The sequence below is a fragment of the Loxodonta africana genome, chromosome 22, assembly GCF_030014295.1.
Source record: "Loxodonta africana isolate mLoxAfr1 chromosome 22, mLoxAfr1.hap2, whole genome shotgun sequence".
NCBI classification, from domain to species: domain Eukaryota; kingdom Metazoa; phylum Chordata; class Mammalia; order Proboscidea; family Elephantidae; genus Loxodonta; species Loxodonta africana.
Genome location: NC_087363.1, coordinates 39,655,278 through 39,669,940, shown reverse-complemented (window position 1 = coordinate 39,669,940; position 14,663 = coordinate 39,655,278). Strand labels below are relative to the sequence as shown.

The following is a 14,663-nucleotide window of genomic DNA, read 5'->3' as shown; positions in this document are numbered from 1 at the left end:
TCTGCTTTTCACTCAGCTCTCAAACCAAGGTTGCTGAGAAAGATGACTTAATTCTTCCAAGTGTTTCTCCTCTGTCTCTTTGTCTTCTGAGCTTGGGGCGGGAATTACACCAACTAAAAAGGCAACTCTCCAGAACCAGACAAAGTACAGCACTTTGTACCTTCTTAAGGTTGTCGAGTCAGTTCTGACTCATAGCAACCCTATCTGTGTACAACAGAACGAAACTCTGCCCGGTCCTGCGCCATCCTCACAATCATTGCTGTGCTTGAGCCCGTCGTTGCAGCCACTTTGTCAGTCCATCTCATTGAGGGCCTTCCCTCAACATGATCTCTTTAGATCACAACAATTCTCCTATGTTTTTATTCTCGTGTCTTAGAAAGAAAATAAAGGAGAGACTTCAGCAATTTGTCTGAGCTCTGATGACTTGTGAGTAGTGGAATTAAGTCCAAAACCCAGGTCTCCTAGTTACCACCTCCAAGTGCCCTTTCTACTCTATACCCTGCCGCCATGCCACCTGGCTGGTGGGTCGTGGTCAACTCAGCCCTACTTCCTGTGTCGGGCCTGCAGCCTGTGCTTCCTTCACCAGACTCCCTAAGGTTTGGACGGGTAGTCCAGAGTCACAATTCCTTCGTATACATGGTAAATAATAGCTTCCTTGCCCCATCTAGTCTCACTGACAGGATGGGTGGCGTCAAGAGTCATAAAACTGCCTCCAGCAGGGGCATGCTTACAACTGGCGCCACAGCAGCATGCCAGCCACACCAGCAAACTCCCAAAACCTACCCAGCAACCAAAGCCAAGTGCAAAGCTCAGGAAAGCTGACAAGCCCCAGGATACTCTATTGGACGCTTTGCCCTCTTGAGTGGTACAGTGTTTGCTGTTTGGTGAAAAAAAGTAGAGGAGGGTTCCAGCTGGAACTCTACAACAGGAAAAAGCTCTTTTTGTTAATTCAAAACAGTTTGGAATCCAGTACAGTTCTTCCTAAACTTCCAAGATATGGGGGAGGAAATTCACTTGGTTTTTACAATATATTTTTCAAGGCAAATTGCCATCACTGTCCTAATGGCAGAGAAACTGAGATTTTTGCTACAATGGCCGCAGATGGCAAGTTATCCAACCTCATCATTTACCCTCTGGAGTCTGGCTTGGCTGTGCACCTATGAAGCAGCTCCATCTTTTTCCAGCAACACCGCAGTGTTCTTTCTCTGTTAAGCAACTTCGAACAGCTGTTCTTGGAATGATCATGTACTGCCTTTGAGTAGGCAGGGAGAATAGGTTACAAGAAGGGGCAATTGTTCTCATAGCCATCCGTTTGCAAATAAAGGAAAAGCTAGTATTCTATGACAATTGGATAACACCTAATTTTATCAGGTCAATAACCTGGCTTATCCATGGGTCATGATGATTGATAGAGAAATAGGTAGGTAGGTAGATTTTTTTAACTTACTGAAATTAAAATAGCATCAGAGCACCTGGCCCAGAATAAATGCTTGTTGAGTGAATAGTAATCTGAGTACCATTTGTTGAATACGTCACTGTTGCTGGACTATGGAGTCTCTCGGTGGCACAAACAGTTAAGGCAGTCAGCTGCTAACCAAAGATTGTAAGTTTGAGTCCACCCGGAGGTGCCTTGGAAAAAAGGCCTGGCAATCTACTTCCAAAAAATCGGCCACTGAAAACGCTGTGGAGCCCAGTTTCTACTCTGACATACGTGGGGTCGCCATGAGTCAGAGTCAACTGCACAGCAAGTGGACTGGTTTTGTCAGACTATATGCTAAGCACTCCACATACATTCATAATCTTCGTTTAATCTTTACTGCAGCTCTACAAGGCCTATTAGTATCCCCATTTTACAGCTGGAGAAAACTAAATTTTAGTGAGATTAGGCCCCTTGCCCAAAGTCACAGGCTATGAAGGTCTCAAGATTCAGGTCTTTCTGACTTTAAAGCTGAGCCACTTAACTGTTAGGCCCTACTGCCTATTGTGTGTTGAGATTTGGAAGAATCACAATTAATTACCTTGGTCATGGAGTTTTCTGGGCAACTATCAAAACCTACCTATTTATATATTGCCTCCAAATCTTCTAATTTTTAATTTCTAGGGGCAGTTCAGGTATTGCTTATTAATACCAAAGCCCTTCTTAAGACACCATTTTAACCTAACTAACAAAATTATATCCTAGCTTTTGAAAATTGTTTGGGGAAGGAATAAGGCCCATTGATAAGACTGAAGACTGGTGCTGTGATTGTTAAATTTGTTCAGATAGCAGGGCACCTGGAAATAATGGTGTTGTTTGCAGAACTTCCCACAAAAAGTGATGGTAAACTTGAAATAAATAAAATCCGATACCATCTTATACTGGTTCTCATATCAACAAGTGGTGGCAGAAAAAATGTATGAGAGAAATTTAAAAATTGTTAAAATACCCTCCAGTCACTTCCTCTTTTCCTGTTAATTGGTATCAAACAAACAAAAAAGCACTTAGTCGAGTTGTAGTGGAAGATCACCTCACTGCAGCTGACTGAGCACTAACGTTGACAGGCAGAGTTGGAGGACCACTGACTGGGTCTGTGATTGTTCCCTCTCTCTTCTCCTCTTCCTTGAGTGCCCTTCAAAATCTTGAGAGTATTTCCAACTCCTATGTAATCTTTTTCTATTTTACTGCAGAATTATTTCTACAAGTTAGAATGGATATTATTGTCCTTTCCTGGAACAAAAGACATAGTGAATGTTCCTGAGTAGGCCTAAGCTTTTCTTGAGGAAACCCCAGCTTAGGGAGCCCGTCTTTCTGCCTGACCTCATGGCTCCTCACATCCTCTCTGTCTATTACCATCTTCCTTACTAGTTAACTGGAGAGGAGACAAAACCCAAAATATTTTAAAAGTTAGATATTAAAAATACTATCAACAACTGGCCAGCTATCTTCTATATATACTCTTATATACCAACTAAATAATTAGCTACCTTATCTATAGAGTTTTCTTGGGCGAGACTCAGGTTGGTGCCTGAGTTGTAAAAGTTGTTTTTCTGACTCTCCTCGTGATATTGAGAACAAACAAGGACATTTGATTTCTCATATGACTAAGCCTTGAGCAGGACAGGCAAAGAATGTTCTAGTGTTTCCCCATCCAGGCTGTGATTGGGTCAGAGAGGAATAACACTCACTTATTTGTTGAAAAAATTGTCTAATGGAGTTCCTGAGTGGTACAAACAGTTAACGTGCCAGGCTGCTGATCGAAGGGTTGGAGGTTCAGGTCTACCCAGAGGTACCTCAGAAGAAAATTCTGGCAATCTGCTTCAGCAAAATCAGCCATTAAAAACCCTATGGAGCACAGTTCCACTCTGACACAAATGGGGTCACCACGAATCGAGGTCGGCTCCGTGGCCTCTTGTACCTTATCCATAGAGTTTTCTTGAACGAGACTCAGGCTGGAACCTAAGTTGTGAAAGGAGTTGTTTTTCTGACTCTCCTTGTGATATTGAGAATAAACAAGGACATTTGATACAGCTGAAAAGTGTTATATGTTGTTCATATCCCCATCTGGGCTGTGATTGTATCAGAGAGGAATAAACTTCATTTAATAGTTGATAAAAATGATTTAATGGGCACTACACATGGAGTTACCATAAGTCTGGATGGTCTCAACAACAACACTGTGCCCGTGTGGTGTGTGACACTCTTTTCTTAGAAGGATCCTCTTCCTACCATGCTGCCACAACAAGTGGGGAAACCCTACCCTGTTGCCTTTGATAATGACTCAAGTTATCTAGAAACATCCCATTGGTTTGCTAACCTCATGAATTTAGTTTAACTGATAGGAGTGAGTTATATTTATGAGTTCTCAATAGGTGCCCAAATTCTAGAAACCAGAGAGCTGGGGCAGTGGGAGGAGCAGAGGGAAGATGAAGCATACTAGAATCATCCAAGGAAATTTTACAAAAATAAACAGGCTTTTGTTGTTTGTAGAAATCTAGAAGCATTTTGATCTGTGACCACTTCAGAAATTCCCTCCTCAGCCTGGGCTTGGTGGGCTGGGATCTTCTTGGTGAGTGAGCAAACAATCGAAATTGCCCTCAGAGACAGACGGGATTGATAGCCAAACTGCTGAGTCATTCCTGTCACCATACTGGTGGTCTTGAGAAGGTTCAGTCAGTCAGCCAGTGGGCCGCTTTTTGGAGCACTTTATTATTTTGGGTTCTTAAAATGTGTGTTTAAACTCTGGGTGACCCCAGGCAGCCTTCTAGACTGGCATAGCTCTCCAAGACATTCAGACAGACCATCCTCAAGTGAGCAAGATGAAACCTAGGGATGCTTCAAGTCACTCACAACAGAGAGGCCAACCAAGTACAGGTAATGGAGCAATCACTCAGTCCAAGGACCTCTCCCTTAGAGGGTCTTACCAACTTCACAAATAAGCCGGCCAGCAGAGGCAGGATGGGACAGTGGAAAGCTTTGGAATCACATGGACAGGAGTTCAAAAACCCCACTCCACTGCTTGCTGGCTGTGTGATTTCAGATAATTATTTAGCTCCCTGAGCCTTAATTTCCTTATCTTTACCTTGAGTAAATGAAATAGCATTGCGTGAAACATCTGGCACAATGCCTAGAACAAGTTAAGTACACAATAAATGCTAATTTTCCCTTTTTCCCTGTATGATATAATTTGAAGTAGCTCCACTCAAGGCTGCCAGTCGAATTGCTTGAAATTCCACCTATAGTCACATTAAAATATAATATAACTGCCCCTGGGGAGATATCAGTTAATCCATTTATCAGCTATCGTTTCAAGGGGATTAGTTGTAGATTGAAAACAAAACCCAAAGAGAAAGAGATACTGGAGGAGGGGAAAAGGGCCTGGGGGTGAGGGGTGTTTAAAGCCCTATTGCCACTGAATGAGATAAGGAATGGAGGGATGGGGCTGTTCCAGACTTCCAGAATTCTGACAAATTGTATTAGCACATTATGTCCCATACTTAGAGATCACACCTGTGTTTTGAGATCATGGGGTCTTCTCAAAACTTCTCCAAGACATTGGAAAGAAATGGAAATGACTGCAGAGAACTAATCCTCAGCAACTTTTTGTTATGTTTACTACTTTTGGTTTGCTCTGGGTATATCTAGAGGTTGAGGAGGTAAAGAAGAGTAGGTCTTAGTTCTCCCTTCTCTTTCCCTTTCCTTCTCTTCCCTCTTCTTTCTCTTATCCAGAAAATCCCAGTGTAGTAGCCAACCAGATGGGCTAGGGTTACTAGTGTGTCAGGCTTGATGTGAGGGAAGAAATCATATTTCCACTCCACTCGTCTTCCTCTGCCTCTCACCCTACTACAAGTCCTAATCAAAGCCCATCTTGGACATAAACCACCAGTTGCCGTTGAGGTGACTAAGACTCATGGTGGCCCCATGTGTGTCAGAGTAGAACTGTGCTGCACAGGGTTTTCAATGACTGATTTTTCAGAAGTAGATCCCTAGGCCTTTCTTCCCAGGCATCTCTGGGTGGACTCGAACATCCAACCCTTCCATTAGCAGCCAAGCACGTTAACCATTTGCACCACCCAGGGACTCCTGTCTTAGACATAGAAGAAGCAGAAATTTATGGACATCACTAGGCTTGAGGGAAAAAACTACAAACTGTTCTCCTCGTCCTGACAGAAAGGAGTAGAGCAAACCATGTGGCTGGACTTAAATTGTGTGACCCAGAATGACTAGGAGAAGGGGGCTCTAACCCCAGGGTAAAAAAAAAAAAAAAAAACCCCAGGGTAAAGGAGACAGGAAAGATGAGGACTTCCCAAGGACAGGACAGAAAGCTTAAGTCTCATTTCTGGTCTGAAAGACCTGGATATAGAGCCCAAGTTAAAATCTCCAGAAGCAACGTTAGGTGAAAGAGGACCTTGGAGCACAGAAAAGATGAAAGTGTTACCCACCTGGTCAGTAGGTATTTTTGCATTCCATTTTGTAGCTTTGGAGTATGGCTGGCTTTTTGGAGGTGATAGGTGAGTGTTTGAGTTGAGGGGAGTTGAAGTGTAATTGCTACTTAGCGGGCAGATAAAAGAAAATAGTAGCTGGGTTTAGTTTCTTGGTTGTGGTTTACCTCCTCCACCATCCCAGCCAAATAATATATATTGTTGTTTTGAAGAACAGTTGTCATTTGGACATGAACAAAGAAAGCATTTATTAATGTTAAGCTACCGTTTAAGCAGAATTCTTAGGTGGTGCAAAGAGTTAATGCGCTCCGCTGCTAACCAAAAGTTTGGAGGTTCGAGTTCACCCCATGGCACCTTGGAAGAAAGGCCTGGCAGCCTGATCCTGAAAACTCAGCCATTGAAAATCCTGTGGAGCACAGTTCTATTCTTACACACGTAGGGTTGCCATGAGTCAGAGTCAACTGACAGCAACAGGTTTACTGTCATTGTTTCAGTGGAGGAGTGTCAGAATGTTAACCCACTTCAAAGCAAAGGACTCTGGCAGCCACATGCGCACTGATAGCAGAATGTGCTGGTTAGGACGATCGTTATCTGTTTGTTAAAGCAATTACAAGTTCTCTCATTTGTTGTCTCCTTTCCCTGATAGCAGCAGGAAGCTACATTTCTACTCAAATAATCCACTGCACAGACTTCTCATTAGCTTAGGCTGACTCTGCTAGGATTCTTAATATAAATCCCCACCAAGGCGCGATACCAGGAGTGGTAAGGGAAAATATCTGGATTCTGGAAGAAGGAAAAAACAAAAACCAAAAAAGGCTAAGAAGAAGGGAGCAATTAAGAGGGGGCAGAATGGGAAAGATACAAAAAGGACCCGGGAAAATCAGAGAAATGGGAAGAGAAGAAAGGTGGAAAAGAAAAAGAGAAGAGTTCAAGGAACACTAACAAAAATAATAGCTAACTTACTGAGCACTAAGTACTGTGTCAGACACTGCTCCAAGCACTTTCCTTACAGCAACTCAATTAATCCTCATAACAACACTGCGAGGTAGATTAGCATTGTATCTCCATCTTTTCAATGAGAAAACCAAGGTACAGAAAAGTTAAGTAACTTGCCCACAGTTACCCAGCAAGTAAGTTGCCAAGTTGGGACTCCAGCTACTTCTCAACTCAGCCAGTAGTACTCCCTCTGGCCGCACATTTGAATCCCCTGGGAGCTTTTAAAAATCTTGAAGCCCAGGTCACGCTGCAAGCCAAGTACATCAGAGCCTCCAGGAACGGGACCCAGGCATCAGTTTGCTGGTTTTTCATCTCCCAGATGACTTCAGTGTGGATTGAAAGTTGAGCATCACTGCGATAGATCAAGCTCAATCCAAATTTGAGTATGAAAAGAAGACCACATGTGAAACTTTCTTCCATTAATTTTTCCTAAAGGCTGGATTCTGGGAGAGAATTGCTACAGGACATAGCACAGGTTACCAAAGGTAAATTTGGCAGAATTCACAGTCTTGCTGAATGCCCACCATCGTTCCTGATGGTTAGATCTGTGGATTTGGGCACCTTGACTGTGCAGTTCTATTATTGTTCTTAAACTATCTTGAGTGTGTGCGTTCAACTACGAGAATGAGAACTTGCTGGAACCCCCAAATGTGTGTCTGCATCTGGAATTATTTTCTTGCACTCCTGAATTTCTGCTCTTGCCAAGAACAGCTCAACAATCTTTCTTCCCCCAGCTGTTTACATGCCATCCCACCTGACCTATACGACTGACCCCAGCCCTCTGGAGCTCACCTTTATTTGAACAAACATGAAGAATAACAGTATCCTATATATAATAAATCCCTTTACCTACTTCATTCCTTCCACGACCTTATGAAAGAAATATCATTGCTGTCTTAAAAATGAAGTTGGAACCCAGAGAGATTCGATGACTTGTCCAAAGTCACACAGAAACTATGTGGAAGAGAGATAGAACTCAAATGAACTCTTGGCTTTCCAAATCCATGGCTCTTTACAGAGGTGCTCTCTGTCAACTTAAAGGAAGTCCCTGGGTGTTGCAAACGTTTAATGCACAGCTCCTAACCTAAAAGTTGGTGGTTTGAGTCCCCCCAGAGGCACTTTGGAAGAGAGCCCTGGTGATCTACTTCCCAAAAATCAGCCGCTGAAAATCTTACGGAGCGTAGTTCTGCTGTGACACACATGGATCTCCGTGGGTCGTGTTGACTCGACGGCAACCAGTTTTTGTGAATTTAGGGAGCAACAAAATCAAGGAAACAAGAGAGGAAGTTTAAAGGGAAGTTAATTTGCAAAGTGCAGCGCTCCTTAAATAATGTTGCCTCCCCTTTCACTTTACCTCACACCTGACTCAGGTCTTCATGGTCCATGGATCAATTCACAGCTGCCTTGCCTTCAGACTTTATTCCCAGTGCCCTAGGTACAGTTCCTTTCAGATCAGCCTCTATCAGAGAGCCAACAGGAGAAGATTGGGAAAAACCACAACCACAGCTCTTAGAGGAGGGACAGAACCATCCCATTTGGGTTTCCTGCCTGCCCTTCAGAAGACCCCACTGTGGCCAGCTGGTTCTCTCACTGCAACACCTCCTGAGAAAATCTGTGCTAGGGAAATGCCTGGCCCAGGTGTACAGCCAGAGGGCCAGAGAACTCAGTCTGCTATAGAGAGCTCTCCCTTAACTGGATCAGATATGCATGAGAGAGAAGCTTCGTAGATGTGCCTGTAATCAACAGTGCTCCCTAATCAGTTCCAGGACTGTGTGAATGAGGACCGGAAAAGTTTCTTTCCCAACTCTGCAGCCTGGGGAGCAAGGAACCAGTAATTGAGTCCAGGTTCCCCAGTGTTATGTCCTGGAGTGTATGAGTCAATATGTACTTTCGCAAAAGGGCTTTCTAGGCAGCAGAGACCCGTGAAGAGTGCCTCTGGACACTGATTCCGGACCTCAGCACTTGCCCTTAGCCAGGTGCAGGGAGAGGACCTGAGCAGCGCCTTCTTAGACGAGGGCTTTGCAGGCACTGGTGGTGCAGAGTGGAGAGTGAGAAATGAGCAGGACAGCCCATGTGCAGGAAATGCAGATTGCCATGGCACGTTTGTGGTTCTGAGCTCAGCTCTGGCAGAGTTTGAGTGTCAGTGGAGAGAGAGGAAGACAGGAGAACGGGGAGCAGGGAGGTCTTATAGCTGACTCCAGGGTGGGGAGCAACCCTGACAAATTTCTGTTGCCCTTGACTCTAATAAAAATCAGTTGCCATGGAGCTGACTCCAGCTCATGGCAACCCCATGTGTGTCAGAGCAGATTTGTTCTCTATGGAATTTGCAGTGGCTGATTTTTTTTTTGGACGTAGATGACCAGGCCGTTCTTCTGAGGCACATGAGTGAACTCAATCCTCCACCTTTCAGTGAGCAGTCAACTGCATTACCAGCTGGCACCACCCAGAGACTCTTAAGACCAAAGGAAGTTTTTTTGTTGTTCATTTTTTTTAATCCTCTTTAAATTTAATTTGTGACACTGTTGCTATACTTTTCCAATTAGATTTTGAGATTATTTCCCCAGTTTAATTATGTGAATTATGTAGAGGAAATTGCAAAGGAGAATTGATCTTGAAACTTTTGAAGGAGTCTAAGAGATGAGCTATGTAGTCCAATCCTTGTAGTTTACAGAGGAGAAAATTGAGGCCTAACAAGCATAATCACTTTGCCCAAGGTCACTGAGCTGGCTAGGGAGAGACCTACAAATAGAATATACTGGTTTTTCTGCTCTACTGCACTGCTTCCCTGTGCCATTTTGCCTGGACTGAGGCTCTGTAGGGGGGACAGTGGGACAGATCTGTAAATGCTCCAACTTGTCATTGGAGAATTTAGACTAAATCAGTGGCCACAAATTTCAGCCCTTCAGCCAAACTTCATCTGTCACATCATGAGGAATAACTTGCCAGAGAGGGGGCTGCAAATCCAAACCAGATCCTTTTCCACTCCTCAAGGGGCCAGTTCCATCATACGGCACTGAAGCCAAGTGTTTCCAGCAAGCCTGAGCAGTTGCATTTTAGGGTTTGATTGTTTGAGCTGTCATAATAAATGAAAGCTTCTAGATTAATGTGATCTCTTCAGCAGAAGGTTGGACCCAAGTTAGCTTCTCATGCTGCTCAACAGGGAGGATAAAGGAGAAAAGTCCTTGTTTCTGAGGAGCCAGTGCCTCTGTGGAGTAGAGGGTCCTGCAGAAGGGGGTGTGCTCACAGGCCAAGGAGGTGCCACTTTCAACACCTGTCTTTACATAAATCGCGATCACCTAAGACGCACATGTGTTTGCATTGCCTTTGGCCTTTGAAATCTTGAGCATTTGTTAAGGGGGAGGATCAGCAATAATTAAACCGAAGGCGCCAACCCAGGGTCTAGTTTTCCTTAATGTATGAGTTGTTTTCATTATATTGTATCGCAACTGTGAGAAAGGCACACCGCTTCCAGGGACATTATTCTCTAGGCCATGACTCGATTATTTGTTTCAGTCTCAGAATCTGAGTGTTTTGCCAATAGTTCCAAAATTAAATGCTGAAATTTAAAAAAAAAAATTATTATAGTCAATAGGATATCTTAGAGAAGCTAGAGAAAAAAAAATCAAACCAAAGGCAAGCTGACTTCTATAACTTTAAAAAAAAAAAAAAGCAACAACTTAATTTAGGAAAATGTTTGGAGTTCGGAAAGTTCAACTCCAAGACCACTGTGGATTCTAACATTTGCTCTCTCCAACCCCACCTCAATGGATAAAGGTTACTAGGGTTTATTCGATACAGGAAAACACTGTTTGCAGGGCACTTCTTCATTGTGTAATGATTCTGCCTTCAGGTTTGTGTTCACCAACCAGGAGTACTGCCCTTTTCAATCCAGGACTCTGAGCAAGAGCCGCCTTCCCACTCATTAACTCAGCAAACTGAGTGCATCCTATACTTCCACTGGAGGTTCAGAGGTGATCAAGAGAGAGCCTCTGCCCTCAGGTACCTCATGGTTGAATAAGGAGGTAAACAAGAAAATAATTTCTTACAAAACAGGAAAGAAGGGTTAAGAATATAGAGTTTGGAATCAGACGGATATAAATTCAAATTTTAGCTCTGCCACTTACTACGAGTGACAGATCTTGGGCAAAATTTGACTTCTTTCTCTAAGTCTTAATTTTCTCCTCCATAAAATACCTCCTGGAGCTGTTGTGAAGATTTAGTGATGTATTGTGTATTAAAGCCCTCAGCACAATCTTTGGAAAATAATAAGTACTCACTGAATGTCATCTACTAGTAAAAAGTATTGTATATAATTAGTCAGGTGTATATATAGGGTGCTACGGGAGTGCAGAGAAGGGGGATTGGAAGAAGGCAGGAAGGGATGATGTCAAGGAAGGCTTCCAGGACATAATGACACAGGCTATATTTTGAAGAATAGGTTGAAGTCAGTAAGATGGATGAAGGGAAGATAAGAATGTTTCAGGCAGGAAAAGAACCTTCATAAGCCCAGAGTCATGAGAGAACCTAGGATGTTTGAGGAACATGGTATGAAAGTAGCTTAATATGGCTGGAGAAAAGGGATATTTACAAAAATTGAGGCTAGAGGAAGCTAGGACCAGACTGAAGAATGCCTGTCACCACTGTTACTTAAAACTATAGTAGAGGTATTAGCCAATGCTATATGGCACGATGGCACTAGTTTTTTTTTTATATGGCAAGAAAAAAATGAGAAGTATAAACGTAGGAAAAAAAGAAACAAAACTACTATTATTTGCAGATGTAATTGTATAAGAAATAAAACAAAAAGTCCATGATAAAAAATATTTGAATTGGCAAGAGTTCAGAAAATTAGATTCAATATACTAAAATCAGTAATTTTTCTAAAAATCAGCAGGGATATATTAAAAATGTAATAAGAAAGAAGAATCCAATCACAATAGAAACTACAAAGTATTTAAGGATCAATCTAACAAAATCTACGGGAAGAAAAATATTAAAAGTTTAAAAGTGATTTAAGCTCACCGTTTAAAAATTCAAATAAGGAAATGAAAGTTACATACAGCCTCACCACTCAGAAGTAACCTCTGTTAAAATATTGGGGCCATTCTTTCCAAACTGTAACCGTATTTAAAAACTGTTTATTCTGTCACTTTAAAAATGTGTGATATATTAAGCAAAAAGAAGGCAAAGCTTCTTTAAAAAGCGTATGTAAAGCTGTTGTAAGAAAGTAGGTAACCTTAACTTAAACGATTGCCATAGAGTCAACTCCAACTCACGGCGACCCCATGTGTCTCAGAGTAGAACTGTGCTCCACAGGGTTTTCAATGGTTGGTTTTTCAGAAGTAGATCACCAGGCTTTCTTCTTAGGCACATCTGGATGGACTTGAACCTCCAGCCTTTTGGTTAGCAGCCGAATGTGTTAACTGTTCCCAACCATTAATCTCAGTAGCTATCCCCATTAACCACCCAGGGACTCCAAGGAAATAGGTAGAGGTTATAAAAGAGAATATCATCAGGAAGCAGCAGAAGTTAAAGATGAGATTTCTGGATGAGTAGCAACACATTGAAAATCCTGTGGGGCAGCTCTACTCTGACACACATGGGGTCACTATGGGTTGGAATCAATTCAACGGCAAGTGGTTTTTAGAAACGTGTAGGCAGAAGACACCTCCATTTGAGGACCGGATTATCTGAGTACCATGTTATGTTGACTGACTACAACAGATTTATGTCTTGATCAGGAAAAGAATGCCCCTGGAAAGGGCTCTGAGACTTTTTATTTTAATTCCATCCTTCTTATACGCAATTCTTACCCATTATCTGCTTAACAAGGAGCCCTGGTTGGACAGTGGTTAAAGTGTTTGGCCACTAACCAAAAGGTCAATGGTTGGAGCTCACCAACTACTCTGCAGGAGAAGGACGTGGTAGTCTGCTTCCATAAACATTTACAGCCTTGGAAACCCTGTGGGGCAGTTCTACTCTGTCTCATAGGGTCATTTAAAGAGCCTTGGTGGTACAGTGGTTAAAGCAATTGACTGCTAACTGAAACATTGGCAGTTCAAAACCAAGCAACTCCTCAGGAGAAAGATGTGGCAGTCTGCTTGGAAACTATGGGGTTGCTATGAGTCAGAATCAGCTCGATGGCAGTGGGTTTGGTTTTGGGTTCATAGGATCGCTGTGAGTCGGAATCGACTTGACGACAGTAGGTTTTGTTTGGTTTTATCTGCTTAACTGTCCTCCCTCCCCACTCTGTTTTAAAAACAAAGCAAAATCAAAAAGGCCGGTGAATAGTTTGGCACTGTATGCTAGAGTTGAATATGCATCCAGTGTGGGTCCTGGAAAACATGTTGACTGAACCTCCTGATATGTCTTTGGCTTTTGCTCCACAGACCGCCCAGGCTTGCTGAACGTGAAGCCCATTGAGGACATCCAGGAAAACTTGCTGCAAGCCTTGGAGCTCCAGCTGAAGCTGAACCACCCCGAGTCCTCTCAGCTATTTGCCAAGCTACTCCAGAAAATGACAGACCTCAGACAGATCGTAACAGAACACGTGCAGCTATTGCAAGTCATAAAGAAAACAGAAATGGACATGAGTCTTCACCCACTCCTACAAGAGATCTACAAGGACTTGTATTAGCAAAAGAGTCCTAAATCACTGACAAAGCTTCCTTCCTCAAACTGCACTATTATTTTGAGGGAAAATCTGACACCTAAGAAATTTACTGTGAAAAAGCATTTAAAAAAAAAAAAAGGTTTTAGAATAATAGATCTATTTTAAGCATATTGTTTATAAAGATACATTTACAATTTACTTTTAATATTAAAAATTACCATATTATGACATTGCTGGGAGTATTTGAAGTCTGAGTCTGGTGCGTTTCCCACCCACCCCCTTGCACTCCCCCCCGCCCCTCTTTTTATTCTCAGTCTTCTTTATTTTTTTCCTCTCTTTCTTCCCTTCTTTCTTTCTCCCTCCTTCCCTTTCTTCCTTCCTTCCTTTTATTTTTTTATTATTGTATTTTAAACAAAGGTTTACAGAACAAACTAGCTTCTCATTAAACAATTAGTACACATCATTTTGTGACATTGGTTACCAACACCATGACATGTCAGCGCTCTCCCTCCTCAAACTTGGGTTCTCTATTACCACCTTTCCTGTTCCCTCCTGCCTTCTAGTCTTTGACCCTGGGCTGGTGTGCCCCTTAGTCTCATTTTGCTTTAGGGGCCTATCTAATCTTTGACTGAAGGGTAAACCTCAGGAGTGACTCCATTACTGAGCTAAAACAGTGTCTGGGGGCCATACCCTCAGGATTTCTCCAGTAAGTCTGGTCTTTTGTGTGTGTGTGTGTGTGAATTTTAATTTTTCTACATTTTTTGCCAGCTCTGTCCGGGACCCTCTATTACGATCCCTGTCAGAGCAGCTGGTGGTTGTAGCCAGGCACCATCTAGTTGTGCTGGACTCAGTCTGGTGGAGGCTGTGATAGTTGTGTTCCATTAGTCCTTTGGACTAATCTTTCCCTTGTGTCTTTGGTTTTCTTCATTCTCCCTTCCTCCCTATGGGGTGAGACCAGTGGAGTATCTTAGATGGCCACTCACAAGCTTTTAAGACCCCAGACGCTACTCACCAAAGCAGAATGTAAAACATTTTCTTCATAGACTATGTTATGCCATCAATTTAAAACTTTTCTGAACCCTACACACGCAGGGTTGCCATGAGTCAGAGTCAACACCATGCTATTTTTTGTTTT

The 14,663-nt window shown here is 42.7% G+C and overlaps 1 protein-coding gene across 6 annotated transcripts in view; it reads left to right on the top strand.

Moving 5' to 3' along the window:
• Positions 1–13,671, top strand: part of PPARG (peroxisome proliferator activated receptor gamma) — a 153,024-nt gene extending 139,353 nt beyond the window's left edge. For 5 of the 6 annotated variants that reach the window (XM_023547899.2, XM_023547898.2, XM_023547897.2 and 2 more), the window contains one exon: positions 13,305–13,671. In XM_023547899.2, the coding sequence (XP_023403667.1) occupies positions 13,305–13,552 (248 nt within the window). In that variant the 3' untranslated portion in view covers positions 13,553–13,671. The remainder of the gene's footprint in view (positions 1–13,304) is intronic. The other variant, XM_023547901.2, reaches the window with a different exon arrangement.
• The last annotated feature ends 992 nt before the right edge of the window (positions 13,672–14,663 follow it).